The 12,825-nt window shown below is 38.0% G+C and overlaps 1 protein-coding gene across 1 annotated transcript; it reads left to right on the top strand.

Annotated features, from left to right (window-relative positions):
* Positions 1-2,827: 2,827 nt before the first annotated feature.
* RTL3 (retrotransposon Gag like 3) lies at positions 2,828-4,276 on the top strand. Its single transcript, XM_032251410.1, is given in 3 exon segments — positions 2,828-3,065; positions 3,068-3,141; positions 3,143-4,276. Coding segments are annotated over 3 exon segments (1,425 nt in total). The 5' UTR covers positions 2,828-2,848.
* Positions 4,277-12,825: the final 8,549 nt, after the last annotated feature.

The following is a 12,825-nucleotide window of genomic DNA, read 5'->3' as shown; positions in this document are numbered from 1 at the left end:
TGCACTGTAGATTTTTTAGTATGAGAATGCTTGCTCAGCCTCTACACAACTCTAGTACCTATTTAGTTTACCTATTTAGTTTCTCAATTCACAGATGATTAAAAAGAATAAATTAAAATGAGATTACTGCTGCTACAGCTTATTATTGTTATTATTAACTTTTATTGGGTGTTATTAGCTGCCAGACACTGTGCTAAGCCTCTTTTCACACATTATTTCACTAAATGTTTGACAACCCTATAAAGTCAAATAATGTTAATAGCTTCATTTTACAGTTTCATAAACTAAGGATTAGATTCTAAATATCAGAAGGATAAAGTAATTTGCCAAATTTGTATGGAGTAAGTAAAGACAAACATATAGGCAATAACTTGAAGGGCTATGTTTCAACTTGATTGCAAAAGAGTAGAGAAATTTAAAGGAAAAGAAAATACAAGAAGTTGAGAAGCGTAGTAATTCACAAGTTTTTAATTTGAAGACAGAGCACTTTATACCTCTCAGTAGCTTTCAGAGGGCAACATTGTGTTACAACAGGGTAAACTAGCTGGTTTGGGTAAGTATGACTTCAAACCATTAAATCTAGATTAAATTATATACAAAATCATTTCTTAAGAATGGATGAAGAGGTATAACGTATGCTATAAATACTTCTCTGATTTTTTTAAATTGAAATGCTATTTATTAAATGTCAATTTGATGTCCAGTACTGAAACTTCAAACTTATTGTTACAGAAATTACTAAGCATTAGGAAAAAGTTTCAATTAATAGTTGTTCCCTATCTAAGCTCACTACAAATTCAGGTGTTAGAAGCTCTCTTTTCCTGCTGGATACAATAAATGTTAACTGTGCATTTTGTCATCTTGGATAGCAGGAAGGCATCGGTTATCTGAAAAATTCACATAAATATAACACATCATCCCTGCTGATGGTTGTATATGTGTTGTGTTTCTAGAAATATAAAACTTTGAAAGATAAGGAGAGAATAAACTTGATTTGTGAAAGATTTTGCTTTTACTTTCAAAGCCTCTGCATTCAGATTCAGGTAGCCCAGTCTGTCAATTTGCTACAGTTTGGGACTGTGCCATCACCAGGGTTTATCCCATTATACTGACTAATGCAGAACCGACCATTTGTAAAGGAGACTTAGGACCATGGTTGACACGATGTGTGATTTGAAATGGCCAAATGCAATCCTCAACCCCACTGCTTACTTAAGGTCAAAATAGTTGCCCTAAGCCTTGCCTAAAATGGCCACATGTCACATACCCAAAAGTGAGATTCTGATCAGGGTCACTTCACAAGAGGCCAGTCCTTAGTGGACTTCCTGAGTGCTACCTGTGACACCTGATCAGTTCAGGGAAGCATGAGATCCTTGGTCCAGGACATTCAGAAAGAGCCAGGGACTCTGTAAGACTGTTATTAGTACCCATCAACAGAGTTGGCCTCCCTGACTTTTGTACCCTTTTATACCTTTTCTAGATTTGTCCATGTTAAATTTTCCAAGAAAACATTGCAAAGAAAAACCCTAGGGACTGAATAGGTAAGCGAGGGAAGGGGCTGAGGGTTTGCAGTCTGTTCCCTGAGTGAGAAGTAAACAAACGGTCTAATGTGGAAAGAGTAAAAGTAGGTTACATGAGACAGACATAAAAAATCACATCCCAAACCACTGTGGTCATTCAAAAATATTTGCAACTTTTCACAAGGGCAGTGGTATTAATCCTAATTTCCTGGCCAAATATTCATTAAAGTAACCAAGGACTGAGTATATAAAGCTGCTTCACATCAGCACAGCATGCTACTTGCCTTGCAGCTCTGAACTGTGAGGTACTGTCAAAAAACTCTTCCACACTTTAAAAAGCTATGTTACAAAGGAGATTTGGAATGTATTCTGGGAGTGGGTGTGTTTGCTTGAGTTCAATGTGTGCAGAAAAGGCAAGCCTCCACAGGCTTTTACACACTTCCCTCTTCAGCAATGGGTATGCAGACAGCCAAGCTTCTGGACTAAGTCTCTGAATGGTAACGTACATTTATAACGATTATTTTCTTAACTATTTTGAGGCATTTTATAAATAATATGCATGTGTTTGCTAAGGGCATATATATATTTAGTTAACTTTTGTTTGTTTTCTCCTGAGGCTGGTCTTGTGTGGTTACTTTTGTGGTATGATTTCTGAGGTGTCAGAAAGAGCTCCCTCCTACTTCCTACCCTAGTCACCCAAAAATATCTCTTGGGTTGGCTCACCACAGAGCCTAAAATTCCCACATTGCTCAAACACTTGATTTAGTCACTGAAAGCAGCTGTTAAAATCCAAATGTTACATTGGGATATTAGGCAGACATTCAAAATTAAAGACTATATAAAACAGAAAATAATATGAAAAAGTTGCTTTTGATTATATATGTTAACTTTCAAAGGATGAACGCAAAATGATATGCACAGTCTGGGATAGGTCCTGTTCTTAAAATGTCATGGAGTCAGATCCAGCATATATGCCCCAGCTCATGAACATGAGACTGTGGTAAAAGAACCCCAGCATTGTTGGGCAGATTTTGTTCTGATTTATGTTGAATGTGTGCTCTCCACAGTTTCTGATCCTCAGCTCTCACTCTCTTCACAGTGTATCTGACACCTCCCCTTACTGAGCTCCCGATGCTTCTCCTTGCTGAGCTCTGGAGGCTCCCAGTGACCTCTTGGAAATTAGCTTTGGAGGGGCCCAAATCCCTACCCCTTGGAAAACTCACTGAGCCTGACATCTACCTGTAAGCAGCTTTCAGGAAAGATCTCACAAACGCCCATCCAATCTCTCTTGGTAGCATATTGTCGAATCATACCCATTTCCTCAAAAGATGGTGGAGGACTTAGCAGCCTCCTATATTGCTCTAAAATTGGAGAATGAAATTCCACATGCTCAAGTGCAGTGGCAGATGGAAGAAAATGCTGCCTTCCAGGCCCAGATCCCAGAGCTCTAGAAGTCCTAAGGAGCCAAGGAGGATGACCTACTCCAAAAGTCCTCAGAGGCCCAGGAGCCCCAGAACCCCCTAGAGCACCTGAATTTCCCAGCAGCCAGGAGGTCCAAAAGACCCCAGAGCTCAAAGAGCCCCAGAAGCTTTCAGAGCTACAGGAGCTTCCACCCTGGGATCCCCCCAGCAGCCTGGGAGTTCCAGGAGGCCCCAGCAGGCCCAGAGTCCCTGGAGCCCCCAGCAACCCAGAAGTCCCAGAAACCTCCAATGGCCCATGAGATCCCAGCAGTATTAGAGGGCCAGGGGCCTGCAGACAGCCAGGATGCCACATCAGCCCATGAGCCCAAGAATTCAGAACCTCAGGATCCCCTAAATGTTGAGAAGCCCCAGGAGGCATCAGAATGCCAGGAGACTGCAGCACAGCTAGAGTTCCTTGAGCTTCCACTTCCCCAGGAGGCTCTGGAGCCTTCAAATGCCCAGAAATTCCTAGAACTCTCAGCAGTCCAGGAGTCCCTGGAGGGTCTAATAGTTGTGGATACATTAGCAGCTTCAGAGTTTCCACAGGCCCCCACTGGGTTCGAGGCTGCAGCTTTCTCCCTGGAACGCCATTTAACCTTCAATGAAGATTCTCAGAAGCTTTCTGAGTTCCTTGTTAAATTGAATAGTAGTTACATGAGAGTCAGAGGGCACCTATATCCCACTGAAGCAGCCCTGGTGAACTTTGTTGGCAACTGCTTCTCAGGTAAGGGAGGATGTTAGTTCCAGCCCTTACTGGATATCCAAAAGCCCTTACCAGAGCAATTTGAAAGTTTCATACATGTGCTCCAGGATACTTTTGATAATCCAGAAAACATGGAAGATGCCAACCACTGGATCTGTCAACTCTGCCAAGGGGAGGGTCATGTAACAACCCACTTCCACCCAATTGCTCAAGAGCTGAACTGGGATGAAAGTACTCTCTGCATCCAATTTCAAGAAGGGCTTGTCAGTTCTATACGAGATGAACTGTCTCACACAAGTCCAGCCACCAACCTATCTGATCTCCTCACTCAGTGCATCAGCCTAGAAGAGAAGCCTGATCCCAATCCATTAAGGAAAAGCTCCTCTGTAGAGGAAGATGGGCCTGAGAGTCCACCAGCTGAAAACTATCCTATGCAGGCTGCAATCAACTGCCCACACCTCAGTGAAGCTGAATGGGCCCGTTGGTGCAAAGGCCACTTATGCCTCTACTGCGGTTATCCTGGTCATTTTGCCAGAGATTGTCCTGTCAAGCCTCATCAAGCCCTGCAGGTGGGAAACATTGAGGCCTGCTAGTAAGGGGGACCCCAGGGGGTGCCAATCTACAAATATGCATCCCCCTCTCTTCCAATATCCATGTCTCATACAATATGGCTTACTGTTGAAATCCGACTGGGAAGATGACAGTTCTTTGAGTAAGCAATGGTAGATTCGGGTTCCTACAGAAACAGCATCGATCATACTGTGGTTCTTCAAGAGAAGATGCCTATCCACAATAATATCTTCCCTCTGATGCTGGAAACTGTTGATGGCCATCCGCTTATTAATGGGCCCATAACCAAGGAAACACCGCCTGTCAAAGTTAAAATTGGAAACCATGTTGAAGAACTCCAGTTTGACATTATTCACACACCACACTACCCTCTGATTCTTGGAATCCATTGGCTTGAGATACATGACCCAAATATAGAATGGAGTACCCACTCTGTGTTCTTTCCATCACACTATTGTCACTACAATTGCTGCAGGCACAGGTGGAATAGAAGAAATCGTGATGAAATAGTTGCTGGGTAGATCCTACGTCCTACAGACTGCTTCTGGGAACATGGCTTCTGTTACCTAAACTGTCATAAGCATTTGCTGCTCCTTGAGTCTTCTACTGAACCTATTGCTATGAACTAAGGCTACCTGTACAAAGTCTGCCTCTTGGATGATGGAATGAACCTGATGACTTTGAGCTTCTTTTTTTTTTTTTTTTTAGGTAAATCTGCATGACTCTCTCTCAGAACCCTCCATCCCATGGGATTGTTTTAATTACAATTTATACTAACAATATGCATGAGATTAGATACTAGAAACTAACAAAGAAAAAGTGTAGCTGTTTAACCGACTTTATTTTTTTATCAATATTTTCTATATCACAAAAATAGCAACATCTTTTACATAAAGAAAATAAGTTTCTAAGTGATATTTTAAAAATAATAAATATTAGCAATTTCTACTTTTCTTTGAATTATGTCTTTGCTTAGCTAAAGGAAGAGATAACAGAGTAGTAAATTGTTAGGGAGAGAGGGAATTGGCAAAGGTTCAAAGTTTAGGTAGGCTCCTAAGCATTCCAGGCATAGTGATAGGTCAGCAAATGATGGAGAAATGATGTAGAGGGTAATATAGAGAAAGTAGGAAACGGTTAGGGATGAAAGTGAGTGAGGTATGGAGGGATTAAGGGAAAGGTAGAGGTAAGATTGAGAAGAGGGTTTGGGGGAGATTGAGAGGAGTTTGAAGAGGGTTTAGAGGAGGGTTGGGATGCTGAAGAGAAGGGTAAGAAGAGGGGGAAATTTCTACAAAAATAAAAGAGCACCTAAAAAGACACTAAACAGCTTTGAAGGCAAACATCTTGGACTTCACAATTTAACCAAAGAAGTGCACTGGAGCAGGTAATGAGACCTTTTCAGCAACCCAGCCCTTTCAGTAAAGTAACAAGTTCTTTTTCCCTGCAGCAGGCAAATTTTTCTCAGAACTAAAGATTAATCTGCTCTTCCTAATGCACAGAAGGGTGGCAGGAATCAGATTTTAACACATGAAGAGTGTTAGTGGCCAACTGTACCTTTCTTACACATACAGGTTACCCTACACTGCTTAACCATGATGTCTGCATGACACACATGGAAAGTCAAGCCCGGGAAAGGAATTTATGTCTTTACATGCCTGAGAGGGACTACCGTCTTGACTTACACACGTATCTCTTTCTCTCTCTCTCTCTCTGTCTCTCTCTCTCTCACACACACACACACATACACACACACACACCCCCAGGGTGCAGAGGATGGAGGAGGTAGAATCTCCAAGTGAGATCTGAGGAATGGTCTAAGCAGACCCTAATGCCTTTTCCGTCTTCAACTTTCCCTTGGGAGCCTCTCTCGTTGAGGCTGCTAGAAGAGGACTCTTTCCCTTATTCAGACAAATGTAAACAAATGATCAAATAACCGTAGAAGGTAATAGTGGAGGGGCTTACTGTTCACTGAGCCATTAATATGTTCAGCTACAATGTCAGGCATTTCACACACATTAATCATCTCATTACTCCTCAGAAGAATCTCGTTACTCATTACTCCTCAGAACAATCCAGTGAAGTAGTTTGCTCCTGTTTTAGCAATGAGCAAACAGAATCCAAGCAAGGCTAATTCACTTGCCCAAAGCCACACAGCTAGTAAGTGATGAAGACCTGTTTGGCCTCCAAAATCTTTGCCATTTCCCTTTCAGCAACCTCCCTAATGCAGTGTGGTGAAAGCTAAACAAAATTGTGGCAGCAGGGAACTAAGTGTGACCCTAAAGTTTTCCCCTAAAAATGAGGGGAAAATTCAAAACATAAACTTCTAAAGAGTTTGGCTAATAGTTCCATTTCCTATATTTGGGTAGTACTTCCCTAGTTCCCTTATTCTTCTGCTGACCCTGTCATCACCCAACAAACTTCCTTTTTCATTTCTTGGAAATTTTTCTTCTGTGTACCAAATGGCTCAGACCTCTTTCAGATTCCAGGGTATTTTTCATGAGAGTTGGGGGTCCAGAACAGATATCTACAGGACCTGTACATTATGTAGCAGCAACACCCCTTGGATTGTCTGCCCAGCCACTTTCATAACCCATGTAAATCTTCTGCAGCCTTAAATTCCACCTCTTCCAGTCCTCATTGGCCTTCCCTTCCTTTCCTGAACATTCAAATGTACTTTGGAACTATAATTACTTTGTGGTATGTGAGGTATATTTCCCTAGGTTCATGTCCTATATTTCCGCTATTCCACCCACACACATAAATACTTAGCTTGGGTGAAGGAATAGAACAATCTACATCTCTACCCTGGACAGTTAAATGTAACGCAGTGTCTTGTACATAAAAGGTTTGATACAGTGACTGATTCTAGGACATTTAAGTATCAGGGAAAGGGGCTTCTTTGTATACTATAGGCTCTTCTTGCATTTTCTCCTACTCAGTTGCTCATCTTTACTCCTAAAACCAAACACTATTTGTCAATGTGGAATTCAAGAGAAAAAAAAAAAAAAACTTTAAGCAACCACTAAGAAAAAAAATGTTTCTTATTGGTCAAATTACCCTGGACCTAGGAAGATCAACTGTGTTTGTTTCCCCTGGGACTGAGAGGAGTCATGGAACATAGGGTTTTCTGCACTAAAACTGAAGCAGTGCTAGGCAAACTGAGACGATTGGTCAACCTACCTGGACCCTTCATTTTCCTATCTGGCTACAGTAGCTTATTTAATTAGAGGACAATTCTTTATTTCACAAACAGGAAGAATTATCTAATCAGAATCACAGATGTTGTATGTTGAAACAGAATAAGCCCTCATCTTAATTTTACAGACTAAGGAGCTGCGGACCAGAGAAGGGAAAGTTACTTAACATAGCTCTCTGTATCCCTGCCTGTTGTTTTTAACTCCAGTGGCCTCTTTTCACCATGATCCACCATTCAAACCCAACAGTTAAAAATCAAGTCTGTGGCTACCATTCTGCTAGATACTGTAGACAGCGTTTAAAGTACAGCATAAGAGGTTTAGATGTGGTCAAGAACAAAAAAATTAGCAGGCATTACACAACTAGCATGGACAGCCAAACGCTAAGTTCTGTGATGACAACAAATATACTAAACTTAAACATAAAAGATGATAAGACTAATAACAATTTCCATGTAATAAGCACATGCTCTTTGCCAGATATTGTGCTGGGTCACTTAGGTCTTTTCAACTGTCTGCAATGTAGATATTGTTAGCCCCATTATACAAATCAAATGATTGAAGTCCACTGAAGTAAGGTTACTTGCCAGAAGTCACACTGCTAGGAATTGGTAGATTCTAAAAACAAACTCTGATCTGTCTCATTCCAAAGCTGGAGTTTCATCCAATCTACCACACTGCTTCTCAGTATGAATGACCTTTACTCTATTAACCACCCTAAAAATATTGATTCACTAGACATGAGTACTGGCACCCTAGAAAAAGATTTTAATTTGTTAAATCATTTATTAATTTACTCATTCAACAAGCATAATGCAATGCCTTCTATGCATCAGACACAAGACGGAGGGAAAAGAGAGACAGAAAGGAAAAAAATGTAACTAAAGCATGACATTGTTTTTGCTCTGACCACAATTTAACAGGGGAAGCTGTTGTGTAGTGCAGCACTGTGATGTACGAAAGAGAGAACACTAATTCTGCTTGAACTGAAGTGGTGCATTTTGAGCTGGTTCCTGGGGAAACCTCATTGGAAGCAAGAGGAAGGGCAAGGCTTCCTAGGTTGAGTGCAGTGCAAATGAAAAATCAAGCTGGAGGGAAAAAGAAAGGTGTCTTCAGAAATGATAGTTCTATGACACTGGAGAGTAAAAGAGTGTGTGTGTGTGTGTGTGTGTGTGTGTGTGTGTGTGTGTGTGTGTGTAGGGTGGAGGTGGGGAGATGAAGCTTTAGGTTAAAGACCTTATCTATCTATTAATAGCTAAGGAGTTCAAATTTATCCCATGAGTGATTTAGACTAAGATATTTGTTTTTCTTTCTTTTCTCTGTTTTAAATTTGATTATATTTTTCTCTCCTGCTATGAAATACTGCACACTTATTTCAACAAATTCATATGTATCAGGACTTTATAACATAAAAATTGAAGGTTGGCTCTTTTCTCTTTCCCCATCTCACAAACTCAGAGGTTTTTAAGTAGGAAAGAAACATGATTAGTTTGTACTTTAATACTTTTATAAGAATATGGAAAATGATAAGAAAGTAAGTGATAACCTGTGCCTATTCTATCTTCTTAGACTTTACATAGATGAGTTCAAACCATCAAAAGCAAAATATTAAAAGTAAATTAAGCTCAACTCTCATCAAGTATTTATTTTAAGGGCTTACTGTGAGCAAGACACTGAAGTACGCATAAAAATATGCAGGACAACAACCCTACCATCAATAATTTTACAATCTAATAATGGATGAAAGATCATGAATAATAAGAAACTATCTTTTCATTTGGACCTCATCAGTTTCAAACATTGAAGAGTCTCTGAATGAAGTTTTAAAAAAAAAATTCTGTAGTACTTGGCACAGATGAAAACAGTTCCCTCTTTAGCTAACTTTTCTAAGTTTACATTTTAAGAGGAAAATGATGTCTATGTGTTTTTGTATTCTCCCTTTCTGGTTTGCTTTTTTAAACAAATATTTTGTAATTTATGATATTAAAATGTGCCAGCAATAGTTATGGTCACTTTGTAGAAGGATTTACATGTGTCTCAGTTCATAAAGTACTTGTATAAGTCTGTTTTTAAAAGGTTTTATAGGAATAAATAATTTTTAAAATTCTTACTCCAGTAAACTTTGATATCTAACATTCTACTAGATATCAAATATTGAATGACATGAACAATATAGGGATCAAAACAGTAGGGATCAAGATATTAAGATTAAACTCCTAGGTTTGCCATTTACTAGCTGTACAACCTATTTCATTTAATAAATTAAGATAATAATCCTTGCTTTCTCTACCCAGCAAAGTTAGCAAAAGCATCAAATGAAAAAGTCATTATAAAAAAGCATTATGAAAATTGACAAAGCTGTATAAATAAAACATATCACTATAATAATTTATCTTTGTTAAAGTGACCCCAAGAATCTTGAAAATACTAAAATACCTGTTTCAATTTATTTCAACTTCACAAACATCTATACCTAGTAAGTACCTCCTATATGTCAGGTACTCTTTATTGTCAATCAAAGAAAGATTCAATTAGGATTTATATAATTATTGTATTAAGTAGTTTTTAGTATTTCTACAATCAAAGCTTTGGCACATATAACAGCACTCTTCCAGAATACTTTATCATCTAAAATGCCAATTTCTTCTTGGGACATGTCAACTAGATGATAACTTACTGTAATTGGTCTGAGCTTTTTTGTTTTTTAAATCTATTTAACACAACATAGAGAAAACAGGTCAGCACGACTAATCTGTGTGTTCCCATCAGTAAAAATAACTTAAAAATTAAAACTCACAGACAGTCGTCTTATTCATTTATATGTTTTCTAAGTAAAAATAATTGAAAGTTAAAAGGTCAAACCATACTGGCCTCTAACTAAATTTCAATGTCTGCAGGTAACAATTGCCATCATCATTTAACATGACTAACAGGATCTCACCTGAGTTATTATTTTGCCTCAAAGTGATTCAGATGTGTGAGAAAGTTTGGTGAAGGGTTTTAGTCTGGAGAATATGGAACATATTCAAACTAGGTCTGTGGAGAAGTGGGGATGGGTAACAAATGCTAACGGTAGTCAACTAAACGCATCTGACTTGGCTCAAATGTACTATTATGTATTCCAATACAGATGAAAATGGAATACAGCACAGAAACAGAATGGCCATGTGTGCACAAGACATCTGGCAACCTAAATTTCACATGAGAAAAAGAAAGCATGAAATTTTACAGCCACAAAGAACAGAATGTCTGAAATGATATAGCTGAGTTCACTGATTTTCTTAGTCTTTCACATTGAGTTTTTCCTGTCAGTTACACCACAGATACCACATAATAGGCTGCAAGTGAACCAACTGCACTGCCAGTGAAGCTCTGATTGTTAGAAGAAAAGCTAGCTGAACACCAGTAAATTAAAGGAACTCCCAAACAGGTAAATACCAAAGGAAATTTCCATATTCAACTTCTAATTTTAGTGCCATCTTCTGCTATAAAATAAAACATGTGTTTGAAGAAATTGGGAGAAGACCAATCAAAGCCAAGTCAAAACAAAATCACACTTAAGATGTAACAGTACTTTAATGGAATATGTTAATATGTTCCAATAACTTCTTAATAATTATGATACAAAGTACAGAAAATAAAATTCCTGGCATGGAAAATGCCAGAAACTGGTGGTCCTGGCAGCCATTGAATACTCTCCTTCTTCCTCTTCTCCAGTTCTGCTCTCCTTCTAGGCATTTTTTTCTTCTACTGGCTTGCCAGAAACCTAAATTAGCAATTGATACATTGCAGTAAGAAGCATTTCTCCTCACTGGCTTTCCATAAGGGGAAAAAGAGAGGGTCGGAAAGTCTTGCACTTATCTAATAACTATGTGAAGCCTTTTTTTGAACAATAAAGATACTATTTTACAGATGAAGAATGGACAGACAGGCAAGAGCTAAGTAACTTTAATCAGACTACATGATGAAGTCCAGTGAAGAGTAGAGAAACAGTCAGAATTCCGAGATCTTAGTTTCAGTTTCTAACTTGCCCTGTGACCTTGGGTTCATTAATTGATCTCTTTTCTGAAGCTCAGTTTCTTCAAAGGATAAATTATGATAGTAATGTCCATGGTGCTTACCTTTATAAAATATTGCAGAGAGTAACTTATTCAGTAAACATTTGTTATATTCCAATTATATGTCAGACACTGGGATAGGCTTAAATGAGATAACAAACATCAAAACAGCAACCCCAGATATAAGTAAGAGTATTATTATTCTTGTAAAGGCTATCTAACCTTCCAAAGGAATATAGGTTTTCCAGAAAGAATAAATAAACTAAGACTTCAATATAATATTTCCTTTTGTATTTTGTATTCTAAGAAATTTTGATTATTACCTCATAGCTCTCTAACCTATAAAAATTAACAATTATATAAGAATGTTTTTCCTCCATATCAGGTGTACAAACTGTCAGGTTGGTTATAATTTAAAAGAATGAAGACATGTACACTGCATAGCAACTATCATTATTCCTACTAGTTGTGTTCAGTCATTTTATTGCATACTCATAAATAAGAGAAAAGGGACCTAACAGGTAGTGAGCACCTATTGTTGGCCACACTCTGCTGGGTACTTTACCTATAAAATCTCATTTAATTCTAACAAACATTTAGCATGATGTATATTATTCTTCCCATTTTATAGATCCAGTAGCTCAGTCTTGAGGTGAAAGTCATTCAAGAGGGACTGGTGAAATACTAAGACAAACTCAAGTTTGTCTCTCTACAATGCTATGCTTTTTCTAGCTCTTAGAAAGAATACTAGAGAAGGAATGGCCTATATTTACTGAGAGAAACACTGCAACCCAAAGAAGTCAGATGCTCCACACAGGCCACACAGCAACTTAGTGGCAGAACCAAACCTAGAATGCATGTCTTTTGTTTTCCAGTCTAATATATTTTCACACTAAATTTCACTAAATTAATATTGTGTCAACTTAAATATACTCACCAAATATAAAAAGTTAATTAAATTAATAAGAAGTTAAGTAGTAGTATCCTTAAAGTTTCTAATTAAAAATTGTTTTGCACAGAAGCAAAATTTAAAAGAAGACACCATTTTCATATATAAACCAAATTTAAAATAACATTTTATATATGAATGAAGTTTTTCATTTTTATTTATATTTCAGTTCAGCTAGTAGTTTTCTGATATATATATATATATATATGTATACATATACTTTTTTAAATAGGTTTTTGGGTGTGTTTGTTGGCCGTTTGTATATCTTCTTTTGAGAATATTCTATTCATGTCCTTAGTCCACTTTTTGATGAAATCGCTTTTTTTGTTTTTTCTTGCTGATTTGTTTGAGTTCCTTGTAGATTCTAGATATTA

Source organism: Sapajus apella, unplaced genomic scaffold (genome assembly GCF_009761245.1).
Source record: "Sapajus apella isolate SASKATOON/1434 unplaced genomic scaffold, GSC_monkey_1.0 scaffold75, whole genome shotgun sequence".
NCBI lineage: Eukaryota > Metazoa > Chordata > Mammalia > Primates > Cebidae > Sapajus > Sapajus apella.
Note: the sequence above shows the minus strand (reverse complement) of the source record. Positions and strands in the feature narration are given on the sequence as shown.